The 26,276-nt window shown below is 39.8% G+C and overlaps 2 protein-coding genes across 2 annotated transcripts in view; one reads left to right on the top strand and one right to left on the bottom strand.

Moving 5' to 3' along the window:
* Nucleotides 1-26,276, top strand: part of LOC124298502 (suppressor of lurcher protein 1) — a 370,352-nt gene that overhangs the window by 155,677 nt on the left and 188,399 nt on the right. Inside the window, exon 4 of the mRNA XM_046750604.1 lies at nucleotides 8,036-8,250. Within this exon, the coding sequence (XP_046606560.1) occupies nucleotides 8,036-8,250 (215 nt within the window). The remainder of the gene's footprint in view (nucleotides 1-8,035; nucleotides 8,251-26,276) is intronic.
* On the bottom strand, nucleotides 2,386-4,445 carry LOC124298507 (piggyBac transposable element-derived protein 4-like). Its single transcript, XM_046750618.1, has one exon. It carries the CDS (start codon nucleotides 4,127-4,129, stop codon nucleotides 2,405-2,407), a length of 1,725 nt encoding a protein of 574 aa, XP_046606574.1. The 5' UTR covers nucleotides 4,130-4,445; the 3' UTR covers nucleotides 2,386-2,404.

The following is a 26,276-nucleotide window of genomic DNA, read 5'->3' as shown; positions in this document are numbered from 1 at the left end:
CTTAATCAAAACTCTGCATAGTTAATCGCTGATATTCACGTCGAATATTAGCCGTCGTGCAATGCGCGAGATTCGCGTTGATCCGTTTTTCGATATTCAACTCGGATTATCCGCCCGTCAATCAATGGTGTCGGGTATAAAAGCTGGGCTTGTCCGACGAGTCCGAAAACCTCAGCTACGCATCGAAACACCCATCGCAACGACGAAGTGCAGAATGAGTGACTTTTTTTTCATTCATTCGGTCTTCGATTTTCATCGAGAATGTGCTCGGATACGAAAATACATGACGGGTTCACCTCTAATAATTTCGAAAAATACGCAAACACCGAACAGAAAAAAAGCGTAACATCATCGATGATCTACTGTGCTGGAAAGGGTTAACACAGAGATGTGCTCGTCAGATGCGTGAAGGATGTGCCGTAACGTAAAAGCCAAAACCAATTTAGGAGGTTCGAAATGCAACCATAAAGTTGAAACTTTTGGTTCGGTAGCTCTCCGTTGCTCTCTAGAGTATAATTTATGAAGATAGAATCACGCAGTGGAGTGTCCAACTTCGGCACATAAATACAGATAGAGAATCTTCGGAGAAAAATCCCTTATAACGGTCAAGCTGCAAAAAGGTGGAGTGAAACCACAGGGAGATATAGCGATCTAGCTTATACACACAAAATCGAAGGTTTAAAAACCCGCGGAAGATAAAAGCCAGCCATCCTTTCTCAATCTTATCGCAGCAGGATTTTCCACGATTCACGATTCCTCCTCAGGATTAGGACTGATATTTTTCTTTCTATTTTTCTTCTCATCCAAGGTAATGAAAATTTTCTTACCTCTGATGTACTTGTTTGAACAATCCGATGCGGACAAAAGGGTGAAATGGAAAACCTCTTTTCATTCTTGAGTAAGCTTCAGAAGTTCTTCATTTCCGTTTCAACGTCGTCTGATGTACACTCGACGGACTCGGTAAAGAATAATCCGTAAGGGTCTCCGGGCTGGTGCATAATTGATGACGAGAAATTCTCAATCCTGATATGATTGGTTCGAAAAATATGCGTGGAAATCACGTGGGAGCATAAATTCCAAATGTAATATTCGAAAAAGATTTTTCACCGTTGTCCCTTGGGTCTCGACGACGACGTCTGGCGTAACGCCAGTCACAGTCCTCGCGTTATCGCGAAAACGAGTCTCGAAGTGCCAGTCTTCTTGCGACAAATTTTTTCGCATCTCTACACGCTTCGCTGCGTTAATCATCCTCCGCAGCCTCTATGATAACCCATTTGCTTCACTTGCACTTTTCAACGCACATCGAGTTAAAGTTTTTGAAAACCTTAATGCTTCTCGATTTAGTTACCAAATTACGGCTACCCGTACTTGAATTTCTTGCGCGATAGTTTTTCGGACTTTTAAATCACTGGGCTTTAAGCTTGAAAACCATTTGCTCCAGTTTTTGGTAACCAATGTCGGTGATAACTGTTTTGGTACCTACAGGCACCAATGGATCATTTTCCGGAGAAACGACGGTCAGTCTTTTAACGTTCAATCGCTGAAAGTATCTTTTTAAATGAGATCCGGTGACTTGAAATTTATTCGACGGCAGTGCTAAGTATCACAGTTAGGTTCGTAACTTTTTGGCGAAGGTCGAGGGTAAAAAATACCTCATGTCAAGGTCTGGAAGGAGTGAGTCAGAATTATAACGTTGCTAGGAGCCTCCGTGCAGGCTAGAAAACCGGTATAAATCTTCGTTCAGAGTTGCAGCCCTCATTTCTTCCCCGCCCTCCACCCTCGCAGGATATAATTTCACACCCTCGGGCCCTCGCTGACTCTCTTTCGGCGTCTTCGAGCCACCGTCGCCTCAGCTATTCCATCGCAGCTTTCCGGGTAACCACTTAACCTTCATACTCTCGCTCTTTCCCATCTTGTCCCCCATCAACGTCTATGAGATATGGAGATTGAGGTCCAGAAAGGTTCAATCACGAATCGTGTTACATGGCAATTTTTCACTTAGTCTTTTCTAACGACAATCTTAGGACAGGGGTAGAATCGTTTAAACTAGTGGCAACGGTCGTGAATGGTGTGAAGAAAAACATGACCGTAGTCAAGCGTGTGACGATGTATTCTACTCAAAGTAAACACTGAGGATTGAAGGTTTGAGCGGATTAACCCTTTCGCGGCGGAATGCTCTGGTAAGAGTTGCGCTCTAAGCAGCCGATGCCAGATTGACCGCGCCGACAAAATACGCGAGTCGTTCCAAACGCGGTGTGTGGAGCTGATTGTGCTGAGAATTTCTCTAACGCGGCTGGCCGGCACGCCGATCAAACAATAATATTAATAACTTAAAACAATTTAATGGGCTAAGGTTATTTATACCATTTAAACTTTATAATCTTATATAATTTACAAACAATTTTTAATAATGTTCCTTTGTGTGGTACAATTTAAAGCAGGGTTCAATACATAAACCAACTTTACATTCTTTACATTCAAATTGTGTTTCGGTACGCTTTTTGTGTTTTCTGCAAACCACACATTTCCGCCGACCGTTCCGCCGCTTTCCTGTGGGATTGATATATTTGGATGGAAAATGTGTTGAAATCAAACGTAACATATCATCTTTGGACGCAGTTTGGCCTCCAGACTTATTGTTACATATATTTGTATTTGAATATTTAAGTAGAATTTCTCGAATGAGACGTAAATGAAATTTCGCAAATGTTATATTCTTTTTGGACGTAATTTTGTAAAGTATGAAAGTATTGTAAATCGAAAGGTCCACCATGTGGAAAAATAATTTCTTATACCATTTTAGAGTTTTACGAATAGTATTAATGGAATTCAAAATCATATCCGTTTTATCGACTGCTCCCATAACGCGATTATAGTCCACTACGACAGTTGGTTTTAGAATTGGTCTTCCCGTTTTAACATCATTTCTTTTTGTTTCTATAAATTCAGCAGAATGATAACTTGATAACATTAGCACTTCCCTTTTGTCCATCCATTTTAGTGCTAATAGTTTATCCGTAGATTTAAATGCAACTTCGCCTTTGCATAATTTATTGGATATATTAGGCATTCCACGTCTATTTTTCTTCACGGTTCCAAATGCATGTGTCCTATTGTGATGTAAGAGAGAAAATAATGCCGGGCTTGAATACCAGTTATCGGTAACCAAAACATGACCCTTATTTAGATACGGTTCCATCAACGTCATGACAATATTTCCTGATTTTCCAATTTCTGCTAAATTATTGTTAGTTATATCCGTGCGCGCTCCACAATAGACAATAAAATCTTGAATATATCCAGTATGACAGTCACAAATAACAAACGACTTGATGCCAAATCTGCTTCGTTTCGAAGGTATATACTGCTTGAAGAAACATCGTCCTTTGAAAAGCAGCAAACTTTCGTCGATGCATAAATACTTGTACGGGTAAAATGCTCGTGAAAAAGAATTTCGCAGTTTGTCGATGATGCTCCGAATTTTTATTAGCACGTCTTGATTTGTTGTTTCATTGTTATCATGAAAATGTAGCATTTGTAATAGAGATTTATACCTGTCTTTTGTCATTATTCTTGGAAAACTTTCCGTTCGTAATAACTCGTCGGTTGACCAATATTCTTCTATTGATACTTTTTTTACTCTTGACATTAACATCGACAGAGCAAAGAATCTATACATTTCGGTAACTGTTGTATTTTTCCATGCCAACAATCGTGAGTGCTTACTGCTTATAGTTTTCGTGGTATAATAAGCATTGCTTTCTCTTACAATATGTTCAACCATATTTTCCGAAATGAAAAGCTGAAAGATTTCTAATATTGACGATTTATCGTCAATATTTGCTTTAATTCCTGGTAGGTTTTCATCAAAATCGAAAACTTTTGCAGCCAAATTTTGTGCGCTCCAAAGAAATTGCCGCGGATCGATGTCTGGTAATTCCTCAATGTTTTCAGAATCAGATTCCGAACTACTTGACAGTAGGCGGCGCTTTTTATTACATTCATTTGGAATTCTACCTTTGTATCCAGCTTCTCCAAACATTTCAGACAGGTCAGAATCCGATGAAAACTCCATATCATCCCCAAGTTCCATATCATCGTAGCTCACATTTGTCATCCATTTGTCCATGATTAGGGCAAAATTTGTGGATAATTACATTTGACTATGTAAAAAAAACCTTTGCACAAGAAGCGTATGCTGCTAGCACGTCAAAAACAACGCATTAATGGCAGTTATTGATAACAAATGAACAGCGCCTTCGTACAAAAAGAGCGGCTTCGGATGGGCGCCATCTGGCGCTGTTCGTCCGCCGCGGGTAAATTTGCCTGAGCGCCGAACGGCGCTGTTCGCTGAGAATGAGCATCTATAGCTGAGCGCCATATGGCGCTGTTCGCCGCGAAAGGGTTAATGAGACAGTAGGCCTGCGACACTCGGAGGAGAGAGAAGTCGGTTTCAAATATGTTTAAACGAAATTCCGTGAAGTGTGTGCAGAGAACTAACTTCTGATCAGGTAATAAACCGATAAGAAATTCACAACGACGCTTAGAATTAAAAAACAAAAAATCGCGTGATCAAATTAAATAACACACGTAGTAAACTATTTACATTAAATCTCCCTTCAACATACAACGTCTTCTATCCGCTCTACGCTCTCATGCAAATTTTAATCATCAATGTCCGATATTATATCTTTCATTCCTCTTTGTTCTATTTTAGGAGTTGTTTTTAATTAAATTCATTTTCATCTTATACTCCTTGTGCTGTCTTTTCGCATTCAACTCTAGCCTATCAAACCAAAATTTTTGGCTTGCGACGAGTACAGAGGATTCATTTTATACTCTATTAAGTATAAACTTTATTGTACGACTCGTCGATCGTAACATAAATAAATTAATAATCTGTTTTTGGCGCTATCTTGAATCCTTTTTGTGTATTTTTCTGATTGCTCTCTTTTATTTCATATTCAATCTTCTTGAAAAATGTTACAAGTGAATTTGAAAGTGAGAGGAGTTGTTCCTGAGAAGTGTTCAGGATTTTCTTCGATCAGATACAGTCTGATATGCGAAGTAGGGTCGAGAGTATGTCCGTCGTTTGGTGTTTACGGTTCGTTCGTGATTCCGGTGCGTAGTTGCGCAGTTGAGAGAGTACAGTGCAACCTGAATTTCGATCAATCGGCGAACCAAATACATACAAGTCGAGGCGCAAGTCTTTTTTACAGACGTTCTTGATACGGATTGAAAGTGAATTTGGTAGTTTTCGTTAATTAGACAATTCCCGAAGCTGATCGAATCGCGACGCAATGAATTAACTACAACAAAATTGAAAACAGGATTTCTAAGTCACCGGAAAGAACCGATTACGAAATACTTGCACGTTTGATCAAGTAAACGTTTTTCATCGTACCATTATCATATTGGAAAATAATTTTCCCACGTGAAAACTCGCTGTGTTCTGCAACGAATTCATTGTCACTCATCTCGAAATTCCGTCCTTGAAATCATCGCGTTTTAGCCGGGAAACGAGTCCTAATCAGCACGTTTCTACATTGAAATTAACCGTATAATTAGCCGATCTGTTTCGGTATGCCCGCTGCGAAGTGAAGTATAGAGCTCCTCTGGGCAAGGCGTGGCGGACCAGGATGGCAAGGAGTCGGAGACAATTGGCCTGTCGGAGAGATAGATGAGGCTGACCCCGGGGTCACGGGTTCGGAAATCCCAACTATCCTCATGTCCAGAGATTATAGCCGGCGTCAGAAGCGTCTAACGGCGTGCATTTTGATAATATTCGCGGTTCAAAATAGGGGAAGGTTCATCAAATGTAAATATCAAGATTTGGCTAAGTTCGCGTTTATCTAAATCGTCTGATAACTAAGTTATGACCAGTTTTTTTTTTTTCTCTCTTTTTTTTTCCTCACTTTTTAACAATCTTTTGGCAGAAATTCTCCTTGGCGTTATGTTTTTATTGGCGTAAATTCGATCCCGAATTACGTACAACACGAATTGTTGTGTACGATATTCTGAAGGTTTAAAAAACGTGGCTCTATACGTTAGTCGGGATTCAATTTTCGCGAAAGTTTGACACGGTGAAAGGTTTCGGTACACTCAGATGCGGATCAAACGTCAAAAGCATGGTATGAGGACTTGATCCTACTCAAGTTGATAATGAAAGAGTTTTTTTGAAGGACTTTTGTACCTTGTGGAAATGTTTTTATAACGTATCTTAATTAAACTATAATGCTGTGTTTTTTTTTTCTAAATTACAATCCAATCCAATTAAAGATATCTCAGATATAGTTTTTGAAGTTTCGCCTAGTTTAGCATTAGTGTGACAATTATGAGAGTCACCTCTGTGATCCTGGCTTTTGAAAAACGCTCGAAAAGTCAGGTGCACGACTAAGTGAAATGAAACTGGATTATGAAAGAGAATCAGTTTAAATCGAGAGGCCGGTGTAGATTTCTTTCAGTGTATCTCGAAGAAGAAAAGGGGGCGGGTTTTTCTCGAGCTCGGATTCCGCCGAACGGTAATCGGAAACACTTGAAATTCGAAAATGCAAATTGGGTAAAGGAAATGGGATGAATCAGCTCCTCTTCGCCCGTGTATATGTGCACCAATTACAAACAATGGCTAAGCCGAGACCAGATTAACATTCTGATGTCGTATTTACGCGCTCAGCATTACGCACACGATTGCAGAATAGCCCTGTACACAGCTATACGGGGAGATAAGTATATGTTCTACGCCCACATAGCTGTACTCGAGCATTATCTCGTGGCGTGGATTAGGCCAAGCTTACACAGGGTGTTGTTAGATACGAGGGGCTGAAAGAGAAGTTAGCTTTATCTCTATACTAATTGTGAGCGAGAAACTATACCGACGTATTAAATTATTCCGCCGTTTTTCACCCCATAGGAATTACGGATATTTTAAATCCCATCATAAATACAGAAGAAGTAAGCGGTTGGCACGATTTCTTAATTTGTACTTCAAGCGTAATGAGAACTTGGGCCTTTTTTCTCTGCAGATATCGTTCGTCATCTTCGGTGCAAAAGTAATTTAGATAGATTTCATACTTTTTTCATACTCGCGATACATGGTTAGCACTTTGCTAGGTATTAAAAATTACGTGTGTAACAGATCCATGTATGTCGGCATAGTGATTTTGGTTGTACAACGTGTACCGTTCGTTTTGCTGTATTACTTCAAAACTTCGTTATTTAATTAAAAAATGTCACATTTTTCATCGCGCATGATTCAGTATAAATTTCGAGTGATTTTGTCTAATAATTGGATTCTATTCCCATTTGTAGAGGAGTAAATAAACCGTCAATTCTGTAGCTTTAAACATTCTGTCGTGCCTGGAATTACCGAACCGTTGTGCAAGTGAAATATTAGATATTGATTGATTGAAATATGCGTGGAAACTGACGCAGAAGCATCGCGTGCGAGTGAGGGATGGTCGATTCCATTATTATACAGTCCTTGTTGAAGGGATGAGAGAAGCAGGGAAAAGAAAAAAAAAAGAACGTGGAAATCGATGCTTAAATACATTTTACGAGATTGAAACGTTTTCGGTCCACCAGAAATTCGGCAATGGCGATTGGCATTGCATTCAAATTTTCGCGAAAACACGCAATGAAGGCAAATAACCATCAGGCACACACTCTATCCACTCGAAGAATCCGGGGTACGCCGAGTGATGAAAGTAAAAAATAAAGCTCGAAGCAAACGGGAATCGAGATAACATAATTGAAACTTTATTACGTCTGACTCGTGTAAAAATAGAAGAAAACAGACGAGAACCAAACCAAATAAAGAGAGAAACAATCGGATTAACAACTTCACTCCGCCTTCTGCCTTGCGGATTAGTTGAAAAGTATCAATGAGCAGACGGCGTCTGTCAGATTCAACCTTCTACGTGATCTACAAAGCATCTTTTTTCCCATGTGCAACGTGTAAAAGGGGTCCTCGAAGGATAACAACCTCTGTAAACTACAAGAGTCCACAGAATGTGTGATACGTTCTGGTTTGTTTCAGCTGTTCGAGTGGGGATTTTATCAAGGTGTTTCTACACTTGGAGAGCAAAGGGGTCTCCGAGTACACACCCTGGTCCGGTCTTTTATGCGGAGGCTTGGGGGACATCCCGGCGAAACTCTACAGCTCTGGACCAGTGCTTATTCTCGAGTTGCACACAGAAGGGGCTTCGACCAATGCGACTGGCTTTACCGGCAGTTTTCATTTCATCGACAGACGTGAGTTATTTCGAGTACCAACCTATTTTTCGAGGGTTCGACCCTTACCACATGCGCGAAGCTTCGCGTCCTTACGGTCCTTGTACGTGGTGAAAATTTTCGAGACTTTGTTGAATCGTGGTTCGTTTATAATCGGGTAATTTAACAGGCGCCAGTGAGCGCGAATCCATGACAATAACAATATCAACGGCCAGGACGGCTGCATTGATCGATTAGTTTACATTCAATTTGTAGCTGTACACAGACCGCGTTGCCATTCCAACTATCATCAATAATCTTCCAGTACACGGTCTGACGGGTATTAACCCACGACTCGCTGATCGCATTACCGCTATCGCGTTTTCGCTATCAAACACTGCAGTACTAAACTGCATCGTCGAATAATTGCATTACTATTGGAACGTCACCTCGACTTATCGCTCGATAATAAAGCTCGAGGATCACGCGACTTAGAGGCCCGGGATCGGAAAGCCGAGGCACCCCAAATCCGATCTTTGCTCTTCTGCGTTCGACTTTGATGTCCGGATAAGACGCCGCTCTCATTTTAAATCTTCTACAATTAACTTTCTGCTCTCTTTCGAGAGCTTTAATCGAGTGGCCCGTTTCCGAGCACGTCTCATTTGTCAAAGTAAATTTGAACAGTCCTTGCATCGGAATGAGAATCGTTGGGGACTAAAGAGAAAAGATCACAGTCTTTTATTATTCCGTCCGTAAAACACAGTTTAAAAGCCCAGAAGCATTACTACTTTCTTTCTTATTTCTTTCTTTCTTTCTTTCCTTTCTTCCTTTCTGATCTTCAATTTTGCCGACAAGAAATCCGAGACGAAAATGTCACAGCTCTCAAACCTGCGAAGCTCTTGCTCTGATTGTTAGTCCGAATCACCGTTGCGGGTGAATATTGCGGACGATGCTCGCCGCTGAAAGGGTTCTGCATGGATTTAATGCATTTCACTTCCGTTTAGCATCTTTCGTAATGACGTTGTATTTATCGAAAATCGTGAAAACCGTACCTATTGTCCTGTATGCGCAGATGACTGGCCATTAAAAGTCCTGTGACCCTTTTCTTTGAATGCACACGTCGCAGGAGTTCCGCTTAACGTTGCAGTTTTTATCTGTTGTACAATAATCGTGATTTATTTTTAATTTCAAAGAGTGTAGAAAATAAAATTCAGTCTTAATTTTTTCATGTCCAACATTGTCGTGTACAAAAAACGAAATATTTTATCTCATTGCGAATTGTCTGTCTAAGAAAAATTTCTTTTATTGCATCCGTCGGCTGTCTGAGAAAAATCTTCTCAACTTTTGAAGAATAAGCCGATGAAAGTTTCCCAGAGCTTCATACAGCTGTGGTGGCAAGTAAAAGTTGCATTTGTCGTAAAGCTAGAACGGCGACGGTCTCTAAAAACGTGGAATTTGGCAGACTGCGTACGTATTCAAGAATGACAGTATTTTCGAAAGAATCAGCATTTTATCAATTGACAAAACTTAACGGGACACGTTTTGCAAAGTTTTTTTCAGGCAAAATTAAACGATTAAGTAATGAAAAGAAAATTAGTTAATTTCCGGGAACACTAATTGTTTGAAATTTTTATTCTTACGTCGAATACCGGTCAACATTTATTTCTATTCAATTTTCGCAATATCGGTAACCCCATCAAAGCGAATTTAAAAAAAATCGAAACCATTTTTGCATTACAAATATTGTTGCGAGGGGTATTTGTTTATTTATTTATTATTTTTTCCAATGGAAAACCTTAATGTGTTCCTTTTTTCCTCGAGTTTTGAGTAAGCTATGTTCTTTTTCTTCTCTGCGTATGGCAGAGGATTCTCGACAAACCTACACTGAGAAAAATTTCATTTGTTACAGTAACTAAAAAAATTCAGTAAAACTGTTGTTGTCAAAGAAACTGTTTGAATATTATTGGAATTACGAAAAACGAGGTAAACGTAACCATTTTTCGCTATTGTCGATCTTGTTTTGGTAATTTCAGTGCAAAATCAGTTTTTTCGGTTTACTCTACATTTTTAGTCAAATAAGGCTTTAACGTCAATTCATCGTTGGACAAGCACTAAAAATTTTCGCAACAGTTACAAGAAAATATAGCAACAATGATCGTAATGAGGAAGAATAGTGACGGATACCAGAATTTCCGGTAACAGCTATAAAACTAATTTTCGTTTCCACCTAGAACTATATTTTTCGATAGTGGTAAAAAAAAGAAAATAGTTAAGGACTGAGCGTCAACCGGAACTAAAAATTTCTCTCAGTGTATAATTGTCTTCTAACGACACTTCACATTGTTTGGATAAGGAAGGGTAACGATGTTACTCAATCGCATCCATATGGCTTGATCATAGATCGAGGATTTCGATCAATGGTGGCATCATGAAATCATGTAATAGCGTAATATCCATATATACGGTTGGACTTGCGACCGTTTGGCTTAGAGGGAAGATGGTACGATGCCATGCCGGTGCGGCTAGGACCGTTTCAATAAAGGGTTGCCCTCGGGGAGTCCTGGGGATTTAATACCAATATCCGTCTCCCCGTCGCGTCGCCCGTACGTGTGTATTGTGCGTGTGTGTGTGTATTCCTCCTCAAGGAGTATACCTTTACCCTCGCTTCTCAACATCTCTATTCCCTTCTTTGCCACACGATTCTTAACCGTTTTCCGGTCACTTTTTCATCCTCGAATATTACCCAAGAATTGACCGTTCTCTAGACGATAATCGATAACCAACCACCGAAAATATTTTTACCCGACTTATTTTCGGGGCTGTTCATGTCATTCTCGGGGGGGTTAAAATTGAGGAGCTACTTGAAAATAGAGTCCGCTCCAGACCCCATTTTGATTTGACTACATATTTCATTCCGCACCGTTTCACAACCCTCGCCTTTCGCGCCAACAATTTTTTTTCTTCCTTCTTCTCTACTTTATGTACACGCCTAGGTATACATATGTGTATTATCGTAATTGCCTCGCTGGGCCAGCTTTGTCGAACGAACCGTTTTAGCCACATATTTTTTCCAAGAGTATCGAGTTTATTGCTGCAGTACCGACTGGTAGAAACAATTTGTCCAACAAATGTTAAACGTTTCGTGCTGTGAAATTTCGGCGTTTGAATAAGCTCGGGTTTCAAATTGTTTTCGAGGAGGTAGTTTGGATGGTTATAATTGCTTTATTTGATTCATGTTTTAGTTGACAATGATTATAAATGCGGAAGATTTGCTTGATTTTCCTCTATACGATCGCTCTTTTTTTTTAACAACGTGAGACCAAATGGATATACCTAATTACTTATACCTAGAAATTATATGAGGCTAGATAATATTAGATATGAACAAAATTTATCTGTATAATTATATGTGTTCATTTTTTTCCATGAAAACTACGTAGCCACTGGAAAAGATTTCCCTTTTTTTCAGTAAACAATTCAATATTGTCATTGCTGGCGTAATCAAAATCCTTTCAATATTGTGAAATTGAATATTCAATTATCCCAATGTGAGAATAACAGTGTTTCAGTGCGTCTGCAGAATATGACCTTGTCAATAAAATCAGCTATCATGGAGTGAAGTGGAACGAACACGTTATTTTTTTTTTTTTACAATTTTAAAGTGATTTGATACGAAAGATGAACATCTAAGCTATTGGTGATGATTGGTGTATTTTCTAGTTTTTTATTTTTAAAGAGATCCTTGCCAGCTTAAGAATTTAACAATTCGATAAATGGAAAATACACTTTTGACAACATTAAGAAGGTACCTGAATCGAAATTTCCACTTATTTCCGTATATTTTAAAAATCTGGTGAATTTCTCACGATCGTGCAAAAAGAAATAATCATCGTTCCGTACAAGAATCCAAAAGATCTTCCGCCTGATACGGCCTGAAATTCAGTTTTCAACCCGAAGAAAATCTAGCTGAAAATCACGTAATCGCGGTTCGCCGTGAAGCGATAAATAAAGGATGCGATAATTCTTGTATAATTCAAGCGAAAGCGACACTTTCGAGCCGTCGACCCGTCGCAGGTACGTCGGTTTAACGGCTCGGCTCTGACGGGGATAAAATATACGGATACCGAGAAGCGCGGACAGTTATACCCAGATAATACAGGCTTATACACGTATATTATACATATACATTACCGCATTATGCATCGCGGATAGAGTCTGGATGCACGGTGGCGAGACGTCGAGGTGCATGATTATGCAAAGCGGGAAGCGAATGCGGCGGCTACACTTCGGTTGAGTTCAATCACGCCAAGGCCGGGTAATGCCCTTAAGATTGCCGGCTTATCAGCTCCGCCCTCTCTTCCCCTCTCTCTCCCTCTCCTCTCTCTTCTCCAGCCCGGTGCAGTAGCCTCGGCAAGAAGCCGCAGGAAGCCGAGATTCGCCGGGGGGAGTAGCTCCGAGAAACCGGAAGGAAGTTACGATTAGTTGCCGGGCATGCCCCGCTGCATTCTAGTACCGGTAATTGCAATATCTGTTTAGAGCGTGAACCCTACACCTGTTTCTTTGGCTGTATCCGTCAGCCTCTCGTCATTCATCCGACGACGCGACTTTTACGGAATCGTCTCGTTATCGTCCTCCAGAGAAAAATTATAACAATGAACTTTATTTTGGAGATTCTAAAAGTCCGCGGTATTTTCTTGAACGTCAAATCTCGAGCGCGGGTGAAAATATAAAGAGATGAAAAAATTGAAGGGCAATAATATCGATGTTTTAAAGAACCGAGAACTCAATTTAGGTATAGACTTCGAAGTGTGGAAAGTAAAATTGTGGAGAAGTGGAAAAATAGAAGGGTCGGAACATTGAATGCCGAACCGTAGAATCGTCAGAACTCGTCGCGATGATATAGAATCGAATATAGATTCTCCATTTTGACGTTCTATGTTTCGACTTTTCTATATTTACAATTTTCGCAACTTGGACTTTCCACATTTTTAAATCTTGTGAATAAGATTTTTACGTCTATGAAAATACGACAATCTGGCCCCTCTGTCAATCGACAATTACAGTTTTTTATCCCCTACGGAAATCTGAATTGGAATTCGTAGATTTTTGGCCTTTGCGATGTCCAAAGTGCGCCAATTATAACCATCGAAACGATACTCTTCGTCCTTTCGATGCTGTCTTCAAATGTAACACAGTTCTAGTGCAATTCGTCGGAGAATTTTTTTTTATCCCAATGTTGCTGCAGCTTCTTCATCGACTCTTCAGAACCCCGCGACATCGGTGCAAGCCTTTTTTATCGCCAAACGAAAAGAACGTTCAACCGACATTCTACTCTGTCAAAAACTTTGAATGATGACCGCTGCTGGAAGTGCCATGAAGTTAATTGCTGAGATTAATGTGAACAAGGAATACAAATTTTGTAGGTACAAACTATCAAAAATTATTCATTAAAATTGCATATACTTGCAATTTTTTACACAATCTTCGAAGAGAAACTAATTGTTAATATCACAAACGTGAATCACAATGTTTATACTTTTTACGGCGTCTTGCAATTAAGATCGTTCAATTGACAATAAATTTGAACTGTTACATTTTAATTAATTCAATGTCCAAGGCGGAACAGGAAAGCTCAAATAATTGAAATGTAACAGTTCCAATTTATTGTTAATTGCCACCGTGCGAATTGGCTTCCTTGAAGAATAAAGAAAACAAAAATAACCACTTCAAGCGGACACGTTGAACTCTAATGCGACAAACGTCAATTGATCGATACGAAGCGGTATTGTTTCAGCAACCCGACAGTGTTTCCCGCCAATTTATCGTGGCGATCATCTGTGGCTGGCAAAAACTTGACTTAGCTTTTGTCGACTGCTAATTGTGTAGGTCCGATAATCGGCCGGATTCAACGATATCCGTGCACGCTGCTTGTGTATCCGCCATTTTAGGCATGCAGGGTATTAACGCGGTTGGCCTGCAAGTTTTTGTTGGTGAAGAGATTAAATTGGGCAGACCGATCCGCGCTCCGAGTCCTTGACCCTCGAAATCTCCGGCTTAATCTTTGGCCAACTTAAATTGGATTAGTAAGTTACTCGGATCGTTAGTCCTGTCGGTGACCAGTGTGGCGACTCTGCAACAAACTACAATTTTCAAAGCCCGCAATGACCGGTACTAAAGTGAAACGTGCTGGATGCTTCGCTCAGCTAATCGTAAGATTGACGGATCATGATAACGACGCGGCTGGATTTCGACCTACGAAACTCTAATTGTCGGGATGAATTCTCACCGAAATGGAAAGTCGGCAGCATCGACTTAAGTTCAAAGTGAAGAGAACCTTGGACATTTTTTTGTTTGTAAATTTGATTCAGGCTGGTTTTGGAAACCAGATCGGAATATTTTTAATACTGTCGTTCGATTTTTTTTTTTTTTTTATGTTTTTTTTTTTTTTTTTTTTTGTGGTAGCGAATCGATAGACCGTTTTAAATTTCACGTGTAATAAGTAAAGTGTCGAAACTATAGAAGAAATTTATCGAGGTCCAGGCCTGAATTTTGCAGACAGTTTAGTTGTGAATACTTGGTTCGTAAATAAATCAGAGAATTTTGCACACAGAGTAATTTCAGCTGTGAAAAGTGAACCGCTCGATGTTGAGAACTGAGAACTGAAAATTCTCGGCTGGGTTTCTTCTCGGACAAATGGAAGGGGTTGTTTGCTTATCGCTAATGGAAACTCGGGAGAACCTCGCCCAACTCTACTTGCTTGCTTAATTACCGGACGGATCGTACTAATGATTCAAGGCCATAAAATGAAGTGAGTCCCACCGAGTGCCAGGGCAAGGGATATAATTCAACGATATTGCTCGTAAATTTATCAATCTATATACGTCAATCCAAGCTTATGCCTGATTCTCTTATTTAAAATAGATAAGTAAATAAATGAATAATCACTGTCGGCGTGTGAGAATCTTATGACGGTTAAATGTAACAATTCGAAAATAAACCAACTATTTTCAAGATCTGAAAGAAATACGATCCCAAAATATTCCGCGATTTTCACCATTTCAGACTACAACATCACATCACATAAATGAATGAACCAAATTTCACTTCAATCGGTTTTCATGTTTTACAGTTATTTCTACGATAAAAGAAAAAGTTTTTTCGAAGTACTCGGAAATAGATTATTAAATTGTTACCCGACGTTACCGAGAATCTGATCGGTACTAATTTCAGAATAACCGGATCGATCGATTAAGAAATCATAAAAATCACTTCACACCCAGACGTTCGTCTGAAAATGATTGGAAACGTTTCTCGACACCTGAGATTATTAAGATCTAGTAAAAACTCAACTTTTCACTCCCGAGATGATTACAACAACTTTCTCTTTTTTAAAAATACAAAAAATCGGGAAGTTGAGAGACATATTCTTCTCAAAAAAAGCTCGATATGATGAGTCGAAAAATCATTCGGCACGAAAAGCAATCGAGTTAAAAATAGACGAAAGAAGAACACAAAAGTGTGAAACTGAAATTGGAATATGATCTTTCTCGAGGTTCTTCCACGAGTCAGTTCCAGAGGTATTTATTACATATATATATATCTATATATGTGTGTGTGTGGTATACCTATATACATACATATATATATATATATACATATATACGGCCGATAGGGACAGGAAGGGCGTGACGCTGCGAGGGAGCGACGTAGAAAGAGAAGCACTCGCAATTTTCTCATTAATTGTTGAATTTGGGCGAGATTGAGGCCACAGGCGAAGTAACGTAGTAAATGAATTAGCCCAGGGTGGTGTGAGCTTTCACTTTTCCCTCCCTATCGTGATAATATATCCCTTTTTCTCTCCTGCTATCCTCCCCTCGTTTCACCTGGCGGTGACGGCCTGTCGCCCAACTTTCAGTTCCGTCTATTCTACCCCCTGGAACAAAATTTTAATGTAGTTTCGCCATAGCTTATACATCCAACGAGTTGTTTCACTCGCTTCGAAAGTGTTTTGAGTACGTTTTGATTTTGCGGGATTCTTATCACACTATCGTTCAAAATAAACTCGACGAGTTCAAATTTGCTCTGAAATGTATATAATAATAACAGGAAGCGTAAAGAAAGCTTATTTATCGTTTTGCGAAATGGTATGAAATATATTAGCGAGCGAAAGTGAAAGTGAGGCGGAGGCGTAATTTGAAAATTACGTTAAATGGTCAGTCATCCGCTTTGTGTCGTTCGCAATTTGCTTTGCCTTCCGGTACGTGGATAATTGTTGGATAATTTGACGGCTAATTAACCAGTCGTGAAGATTTTAATGAGATTTCTGTGTTATCATTATCACCGGGTACACGAGCTTTGACGCTATTGTCCAAATTAATTCAACAGTCTTGTCTTGAAATTTACGGTGGCTTCAGTCAACTGTTAGCCGCTAATTGTGTCGCTCAATTCTGTAGGGCATTTGGTGACGGAATTTCACGGCTGACTTGTTATTTATACACTGCAAAACGGTAAGCCGAGCCTAGAAGCAAACGAATATCATTGTGAAAACCTTTATTTTTCGCGTAAGCATGTTATTTGTCAAATGTACAAAAATTTATGTCTCGCGTACCCGTACAGAACAATTACGAACCTCCGTAATTGAGAAATTTCTACGTAGAAAATTGGATTCTTTCACAAAAGGAAGCGCTAAAGTTCATTTAGCGATTAAGAATAACAGGGAAGAAGGATGTGGTGAAAAGCAGAGGAGCATAAAACACGTTAAGAGAAGAGGATAAGGAGCAGAGAACCAGAAGAATAGAGGACAACAAAACACTTATGTAAGCCAATGAAGAGGATTGAATTTGGCCAGTCCATGGCAGGAATAAATGGAAGCTGAACGAAGGACCACATGGCAACAATATCCAGTGGAAACGCGGAGAAGGGAGAAGAATGTATGTCCGAACCATCGGGACGTACATCCACTCTAAAAGTGAAAAAGCATCCACGCAACTACTACAAAGATTTCTCCAAGACGGATGCGAAACTTCGAGATATCTTAAGATGAGGTATTGAGTAAAAAGAAGATACTTGTATAAAGTGGAAGTCACTGTATAAAGTGGAAGTCACTGTAACAAATGTACAGTTCAGTCACCGTTTCGCGCCAGAAAGATACAAAATGGCGAGATGAAAAATCTGTTTTGGAAATAATTTATCGTTTCTTGAAAAGAAAAAACGACCATTTAGAAAATTGGCTTCAGTCTTGTCGCGTGTGATATTTGCGAAATCAACAAAACGCGGAAAAAATAGGGAACAGAATGAAAATTCGTTTCATTCGCTTTGGAAAGGTTGGAAAAGTTGTATGGAAACACATTTCCCGTTCGTGTGAATTTCGAGTTTCGAAAGGTATGCAAGATGGATCCGTGCCGTTGAATCGACGTCGGTGTCACATCGTTTTGACAAAATATACGAACCGGGTAGTATATATACAGAATTTACAAGCGAAGCAGGGGTATTGATAAGCGAATCGGGTATGTGTGTAAACGCTGGTGTGCGTGGGCGTCATCCATTCGGAACCGAGGAACGACGCTCGACTAGCGTTGTCGTCGCGACGCCATCGCGTCGCCGGCGAATTCGCCGAGCGAAAGAGCTAATACCCTCTTAAAGAGGGCAGCTTCACGGTAGACTGAATCCATTCGCCTATTCGAAATAGGGGCAACGTACTGGTCCTTCCGTTATTCGGCCCTCCCGACATTTCGCTTTTACATATACGCCAGACCTCGCATCCTTCGCGTTTGCCTTTTGACACGCTTTTCCATTCAATGATCACCAAATACGGGACAAAAATTCACCCCGTGCAAGGTCTCTCGAACGGTTCCGTTGGGGAAAGAAAAAAATTGGAGTTCACGTACGAACGCCCTTAAGCGTGGAAGAAAATTTAATGTAGATTTTTTATCTGTCGTGGTGAATGTATGGACAGCTATTTTTTCGACTCGGATCTACGTCTATTACGGTAGATTACCTCTAAGCATATTTTAACTCTTGCTATTGATTTGGTAGCTCTTATTATCGCGTTTGTAAATCTCGTCGCAATTGCTGTAGATTTGACTAAAAAACAATACTGTACATGTATTCATCGCGTTAGATGTAAAATCTACAATATTTTTTTTTTTATTTCAATTGGAGATTGATCGGTGATAAAGAATTGATTACACTTTCATTTACTTCGATTATTCACTGAAGAAAGTTGACTTTTTCGCATCTTCGTTCCCCTCGTTTCGTCGTTCGCCTGATTTATACGTTTGCAAACTTGAGAGTATGTTGAATGAAACTCGTGCGGAAACTACGTTAAGATTAAACGGAGTCGGGCTGTATTGTAGTTTCAAATCGCAGCCTAGGCCGTGAATTCAACTGGAAACGGCATTAGAGGAGTTCGAAGAACGTTCATTGCCCACGTGTGTATCAACGTGCTTACATTCGAGAAACCGCACATTTGAATTAACAGCGAGTGTTTGGAGCTGCGACTGGGTTTCGATTGAAATTATGCTAGGGAATTTCGCTCCGCACAAAGCTCTTCAGAGACATATTGTTAAATTCACGTGGCTAGATAATTGATACGACTCAAGCTCAACGCGCAGCATTCAATGCGAATGAATTCCTTCGCGTTGCAAATTATCTCACTCAGCGTTGACTCACAATAAATGTGCTAATGGATCCGAACTGCCGTTTCCTTTTTCTATCAAACAGTCGACTGCAGGATACAAGATACAATAATCACGAAAAGAAATTGGTAGACTATCAAAATTTAACCCTAATTTCATCATTTTTATTTAAAAAAAAAGTATTCAGTTCCCGCAACTTTAATTAACAAACTTTTTCGTAAATAAATATCATTTATCCAACACTTGGATTATTGTATCGAAACAATAATCATCTAGTTTGGTTATAAGTTTGAAAATGAGCCTCAACTTTACAGCGTTGTTGAACTTCGGGCATTCAATGCGAATTTGTGAACAATTCTAGTGTAATAATTAGGAACGCGACTGTGCGTTATGAAATTTGGAAAAGCGATACGTGCATGTGACGCAATATCGGTAGCGATATCTCAGCCGAAATGAAAGCCCCCTCGACAGGCATAAAACAGGAATTCTAAATTTGCTAGGGTAAATTATTTCCAACAACTTCCGGCGTAATTTGCAACGCCCGTTTCGCACGATTGCAAAGGGAAAAAAGCAAGAGAGAAGTTGCCTTTTTTTTTTTTTTTTTGTTGCATCGATCAATCCATAAATCAAGACCGTTTCAACGACTTCAAATATACCCGTGGAAGCAGTTACTCCGCTTTTTCGATCTGCCCTTTAATATCTTCCTCCGCGGATACATTTCAGCAGTTCCCCCCCTGCAAGGCTGCAGGCAATTCAACCTATAATTTCGACTCGGCCAAAGTGGGTTTGTATCCGAATGTTCGATGGGAAACTCTCGAGTCGCCTGCGGAGTTCGCGGAATCTATAAGCTTACCGAGATGTATATCTAAAGTTCCGGAAAATCTACGGCGTTATGAGACGGTTTGGATCTGACTGTAAGTCAGTGTACGGAAACGCCAACTAGCCACGTAATTTGGTTGAAATGAGAATGTTACACAGAAATTATTATACACTTTTGTTGATTTTGATAATTCGAGCTGTGAGCGGCTCTGCGTACTCGGCGGGAAATTGGAGAATTTATTTTGACAAGTTTCATTAGGTTCGGTGATTAATTGACCACTAATTAATTATTTGCGGGGTCAGAATTGAAAACGAAATAACACAGTGTTTATTAAATGAGAATGATTAAATTTAGAACACGGTAGGAAAATGTTAATTAAAATATTTGATTTGACATGAAAATTTTAAATGCGGCTAAGGTTTTTAAAAAGAAACTATTATATGGGTTTACAAGAACAAAGTGCAAAGTGTGAAAAAATAATGTCGAATCAAATCCAAGAATTGAAGTGACTCGGTAAAAGTATCTTTTTCAAGTCAAGTCTCTTATTGAACAACGTCTCACTTAGAATTTGGAGAAATTTGACAAACTCTCTGATTGGCTACCCACAATTTTCGGGAAGTAAGACCAATAGAGAAAAAGAGGAAACGTTTCGCGCCTTTTAATTTGCCCATATTTCTATCCTCTCCAGTATCTTCGGGAATTTACTTAATCTTCAACAAATATTCAAAAGATCCTTCTGACGCACGAATGCAGAACGGCTTACGTAGATTATCATTAAGATTACTTCGTTTCACAACGAAGGAAGAAAAAAGGACAAGCCGCGCAAGCGGTTGAAAAACATGAAAAAAATATATAGAGTATACCTAATATCTCGGGGCACGGGACATTGATCGCAAGCTCAGTCCGTGAACATCGAGTGTCCAAAGACAAAGGAGAATCTCTCAATTCCTCAGAATATATCCCCGAGGAATAAGAGGCGCAGATTTTGTCGTCTGACGGTCGCACGCAGGTCGTGTCTTTAGTTAAGACGCTATCAGTCCTGATCCTGTTTATTTCCCGACTAAGCTTTATCGCTCCGTCACCTCGTCAAGCTCCCGTTAACGGGCTCAGCGGTCGTTATGTTCTGGCTAAATAATTTTTCACCCATTTCCACTCCCGGGGATATTTTTTTCTTTTATTATCGTACGGAATTTTTCACGGGGATGATTCCCGGTCGAGTCAAACGGCGCAGATGAAACTGTGCGGGCACTTCGCAGTCGATATTTACCGCAACGAATCGGAGAATCAACCGGGGTGCGGAAATCGCTGGGGTGGAGGACGAGTAAGAGCCCCCCAAGTGACGGGAGGGAGGAAAAAATGAAGTGAAACAGATTTGAAAAAGGTAAAAGCAAAAGGGGAACCTCGCACTCCGCACTCCGGACTCTCGACTCTAGAGCCGAAAGCCAATACAAGTCGCAGCTCGATTCGCCACTGAAGCGTAAAGCGCGAGTTTTCGATGGACTTTTCCTGCACTCCGTAGTCGTACCTACATCGATTACAATGTTCGCCGATCGGCGAGGTTCGGAATGACAATGCGAACGAAGGTGAAAACTCGATGGAAAATGTACGTCAGGCATACATGTAACATCTTGACTTTCTGCAAAACGAGAATCGATCGATCGATCCGTCTCCCTTGACGTCTGAGCACCTCCTGCAATTTGGCGACGTCGACGGCACTTGCGAAAAGTATTAACAAGAATCGTGAAAGTCTCGTGTACCGATCGCGTATTTTCTGGATCCTTGATTGGACAGCCGTTTTCCACGGGCTTCCTAATTATCATCTCATCCTTTCAAGGCGAGTAAGATAGAAGGAACCAATTCCGAGCGACTTAGTCGCAGTCTAGCTTTCCGAGACCGGTATTAACCCAATTCGTAACGGTTATAGTACGCCATTCATCTTTGCCGAGGAAAGTGCAGAGCTACAATATTACCGAGACCACTGAGAAATATCGGACCAAAGGTTCGCTACGAACTTGTTCTTGATTAGATTCTTTCCGCACACCTTGTCTCCGATGTTTCTTAGAACAAAATCGAAAACCCCGGTAGGCGGAAGATTTCCGAATTAGCGATGAGCTTTACGGACCTCTCAGGCAATATTTTCACTCCGATATATTATCGGTAGATACCGCCTCTTATTTAACAAATGGTTACCGTAAAAGGCACATTATGCACCGATAATCCGGAAGAAAAGTTTCCGATCAAATGGTTAAAAGCAATACCGGCGGCAAAGGCCATCCTTCTCTATCAGCCGCCCTTCTCGCTTCGCCTTTTTTCATCTCCTCTTTTTTTCTTCACTGTCTCTTTGTGTCGATGGCGTGAATAACGGTCAAAAGAGCGCTCGTTTTATCCGCAACCGCGACAGGGATGCGAGAGAAAAATGAACATTTCGCAGGCTCGCTCGCCAAGACCTGTCATCAGGGAACAACTTGATCTTTGATATCGCTGCCCTGTTTTCATTGAGACGAAGGGAGGTGAATACTGAGGGTGACAAGGCAAACGCCAAAATTGTACAAAGTCCTGTAGGACAACGCTCGTTCAACGAAGGGTAATCATTCTTTCGCATTTTTACACAGGGGGTCCAAAGTTACGAACTTGGAGATACGAGGTGCGAAATAAGACGAGATACTTTTGTCCAGATAGCTGAATATCAACTGGCTCAGATAAAACGGTTGACATTTATTTTTAGCCGCTAGCGAAAATCGCCGAATCTTTTTCCAATCCACTGGTATAAAGTGCTAAACTTTATTTTACAATCAACGTAATTGAACGTATTTATAACACTTACTTTGAAAACTTCAATCTACATACTTCCGTATTAAATTAATCATGAAAATCTCGTAGATTTCAGAAAAAAAAGGTTTGATACGTTTCTGTTATTTGCCGTGCACGACTATCTCTCAAATTTTTCGACACATTGTCTTAGACGGTTGAAAATTGTGGAAATAATCTAATATAGGTTTATATTCCGAAGTACGATACGGCTTGTAAACTGATTGCCATGTCATGTTCTGGTTTCTTTTCGTAGGAAAAATGCTGCGGTCGTATTTCAAAAACGATAAGACTATAAATTGTTGTATTTAAACTATCGAATAACGTTCCATGTTCAAATTCGAACACAGTGTGGGGACTTTTGTTTTTGTCAATTTTTCATTCTTTCAAAGCACTTGTCGCGATTCTCGGCAAATCCACGATCGTTTCTCGATTAGAAAATATTCCGCTTTACTTCCATTGTTTATTACAAGTGAATTCGAGTATTGTTGCAATTATTTTTCTCAAACTACATCGCTTTCTTAGGTACAAAACTATTCGTTCCATTCAAGAGCTTATGTTACATTCACGCTAAGCCCAAGAGAAATTTCTAACCTGAATAATAAAAAACGTATCTTCTTTTCCAAGCATTACACCAACACCAAACGATCCCCACTCGGGTACTCGAATTTAAATACTTCAGTCACAGTGGCAAGCTTGATACTCTGCAACGGTTACCCAGTTCGGTACATTCACCAAGGTTAACACGATATTATAAGTCCGATGTGATTCAAAATAATCGTATGAGGTATGAAATAAGAGCTGAGTTAAAAAGGGAATGAAAAAGTAGACTTATCGTTTAGGTAATCATCATTTCATAACCCAAAGTTTGATTTTTTAACGATTCTTGAAATAAATTTCTTTACGATAGTTTCATTTTTGCTTTTTGCGTTAATTTTGGCTTTTATTTTGTTGAAAGTTTGTGGCGTTTCTTTTATCTGTCACTTGATTTACTAAACAATATTTAATACCCTTTTCTGAATCGAGGAATGGAAAATGCACGAATCGCTTGACGTGGTTGAGATAGTTGAACTTCTCCACAGATTAATCATGTTTTCGTCAAATTCGACGGCACGGCTGCGATAGATAACTTGACGGAATTCAGTGAAGTTTCAACTAAGAATATTGCGTGAAATGCGACGAAACTTTTCCAATTTCAATTACTTCAGCCCTCCGAGTCCTGAAAAACTGATAACTTTTTTTTATTAATATTGCAGAATCTTTTTATCAGACTCATCACCAGCAACAGTTTTTTAGTCTACTTTTTTTTATCATACTTCGTTAAACTTCAACTATTGAGCCATTGATTTTGATTACTGTGTAATGATTTGTTTGTGTTGTCTTCAGCGGAGTACCAAGTGATGACTGAACATTCAAACATGTTGGAATAAACGAAATTTTGAAACCAAGGAAAAAAACAATATCAATATTCGGTAGCAAAAAATCCAAACATCCGAGAATTGTAGACACTTAAGAAGTGACAAAAAATCGAATTGCTGTAGCGATACTCTGCAGAATACGCAAAGTCTTATCGACAGCAACGCTTTACGTTCACCGGTGAAAAAAAGTTGAGCTTTTCAGCTCTGTGGAGTGAAAGAATCGCTATCGAACTAGTGAATTCATCGCAGTAGTATAAAAATATGGTAACGCGGAGAAACAAATGGAACAATTTAAAAGCCAGAAAGGTTTTCCTCCAAACTTCGCATCTTGCGTTCAAATATTTTCCGATGCAACTGATGACAGAGGGTGAATTACATCCTGACGTAAATGGTTGATAAATATTAATTTCGAAATGAAACACTTTTGCCAAAAGCAGCGTGAACACGTGTGATCTTTTGATTTCTCTGCATCTTTGATCTCTGTTCGCATCGCGACTCCGTTTTCTTTAACAGACGTATACGTGCATTATGCTCTGGAAAGGAGAGTGTGACTCTGAAGGGAATTGCTACGACCTCCTTACACCAGTGCTGCCACCACCGCTGAAAGTGAATATTTAACGCGTTGACCTCGCATCACGTAGGCAGTCGCGATATCCACTTTTCCACAACTTATTCATCCCGAATGTTGATCCAATATTCCACGAATTCTGACTAGAATTTTCGCATTGCGGATTTCTACTCCGCAAATCCCATCGTCGGCTCTGCGCCGTAGTAACTTTATATTTCTCATACGCGGGTGGGGGTTAAAGTCCCGAAACCAAAAAATCGACCGCTCGAAACCCGAAATTTTCAAGATACTAATTTTAAAATAACGAATTATCAGTGTACGGAAATTTAGATTTTCGATAAATCACCCAGTAGAATAACCGTTTTCCCGAAAGTTCATTTAACCGAATGCTCTTTTAACCGAAAAAGCATTTTCAGAACGATCTGCATTCCGAACAAACAAAGCAAAAAAAAAAAGAAAGTTCCAAAACAAAAAAATCATTTGTCAAAAGTTGAAGTTCAGAAGAGGCAAAATTTCGATCCGCGAAATTCAAAGGGACCAAAATCCCGAATCTCCTGAACTTTCGGAATTCTTGAAATTCGTCTGCATCGTCAAACAAAAAAATAACGCCAATGAACAGGAAATATATTTTTAATCACACTCAGTCGCACTTCGTAATCTTGGCAGTTCCCAAAAAAAAAAAAAAAAAACATGTCGATATAAATTTATTTACACATTCTTGCGTTCTCCATTTTTACTTTTCTACAAGACAACTTTCCGTATTTACGGTCTTTCTAATTTGAGATTTCACATTTTTGTACCCCACCCTGATACGTACGTTGTAACGCAAAGAGCGAATTTAAAGTATATTCGAATCCGCGCCCTCCCCCCTCCCCACCCCCGGTAAGAGGGGGACTAAGAATCGAACAGTCTGCGAGTCATCTGTGACCGGTAAACTCGTCAGTCATATCACAACACCCGACATGTAACGACGCGTCTCATTTTCAAGTGCCAATCGCGTAATAGTGAGTGCGAGTGTGTGTGTGCGAGTAAACACGCCCGAGAGTCAGGAGGTATAAGACCTGTGAATAATTTGGATTACGCGTCCGTCGAAGAAAAGGTAATAAACAGCATTAATTAATTCGACATCTTTCCTTAATCAAGGTTTCGTTGTTCTCTCCCCTTTGAGATTGGCACAAGAACTTTCGATTCGACAGTCGTCGAACGCCGACACAAGTGAAATAAGGCTCGAATTGTGCCCGTGGACGCATTACAGGTTTTTTCCACTGAATCGCGGACATCTTGTCTTACCACGATGCATATTCGACCTATTGAAACCCCCTAGTTTTATATACTCGGCTTGAAAAAAAAACCGTTCTGATAAATACACCGTATTACAAAATTAATAATTATCATACACGCCGGCTATTTTGTACAGTATATTCCAGCTTTCGTAAACATTTTTATTTTTGATTAATTGTAGGCAAACAAAATTGTCTTTCGTCAAAAGAACACTTTGCTTTGAAGTATTAGAACCTTGTCAGTTCGTACAATAAAACAAACGATCGATTTCAGAAACAACAAATCATCGTTTAAACGAAAACGAATTTTGGTCAATAAGACAGGTTTTATCTTTCATTAATGACCAGGATTGTTTCATCAAAAGTAAGAGCCCCGTTGGTAAGTCTATTAATTATCTTCGTGCATAACGTTCGACACAAGGGATCGCCTTGAAACACGGAAGTAAATTCAGCTTCGGACAGATCCTCGCCGAGTGTTATACGTTCGTAGGCAAATGTAATTCCCAAGATAGTAATCAATGGCACCGAATCCGTTCA

Source organism: Neodiprion virginianus, chromosome 1, assembly GCF_021901495.1.
Source record: "Neodiprion virginianus isolate iyNeoVirg1 chromosome 1, iyNeoVirg1.1, whole genome shotgun sequence".
NCBI lineage: Eukaryota > Metazoa > Arthropoda > Insecta > Hymenoptera > Diprionidae > Neodiprion > Neodiprion virginianus.
Note: the sequence above shows the minus strand (reverse complement) of the source record. Positions and strands in the feature narration are given on the sequence as shown.

Coding starts and splice junctions, on each gene's coding strand:
- LOC124298507 (XM_046750618.1), bottom strand. CDS start 4,129: ATGGACAAATGGATGACAAATGTGAGCTACGATGATATGGAACTTGGG.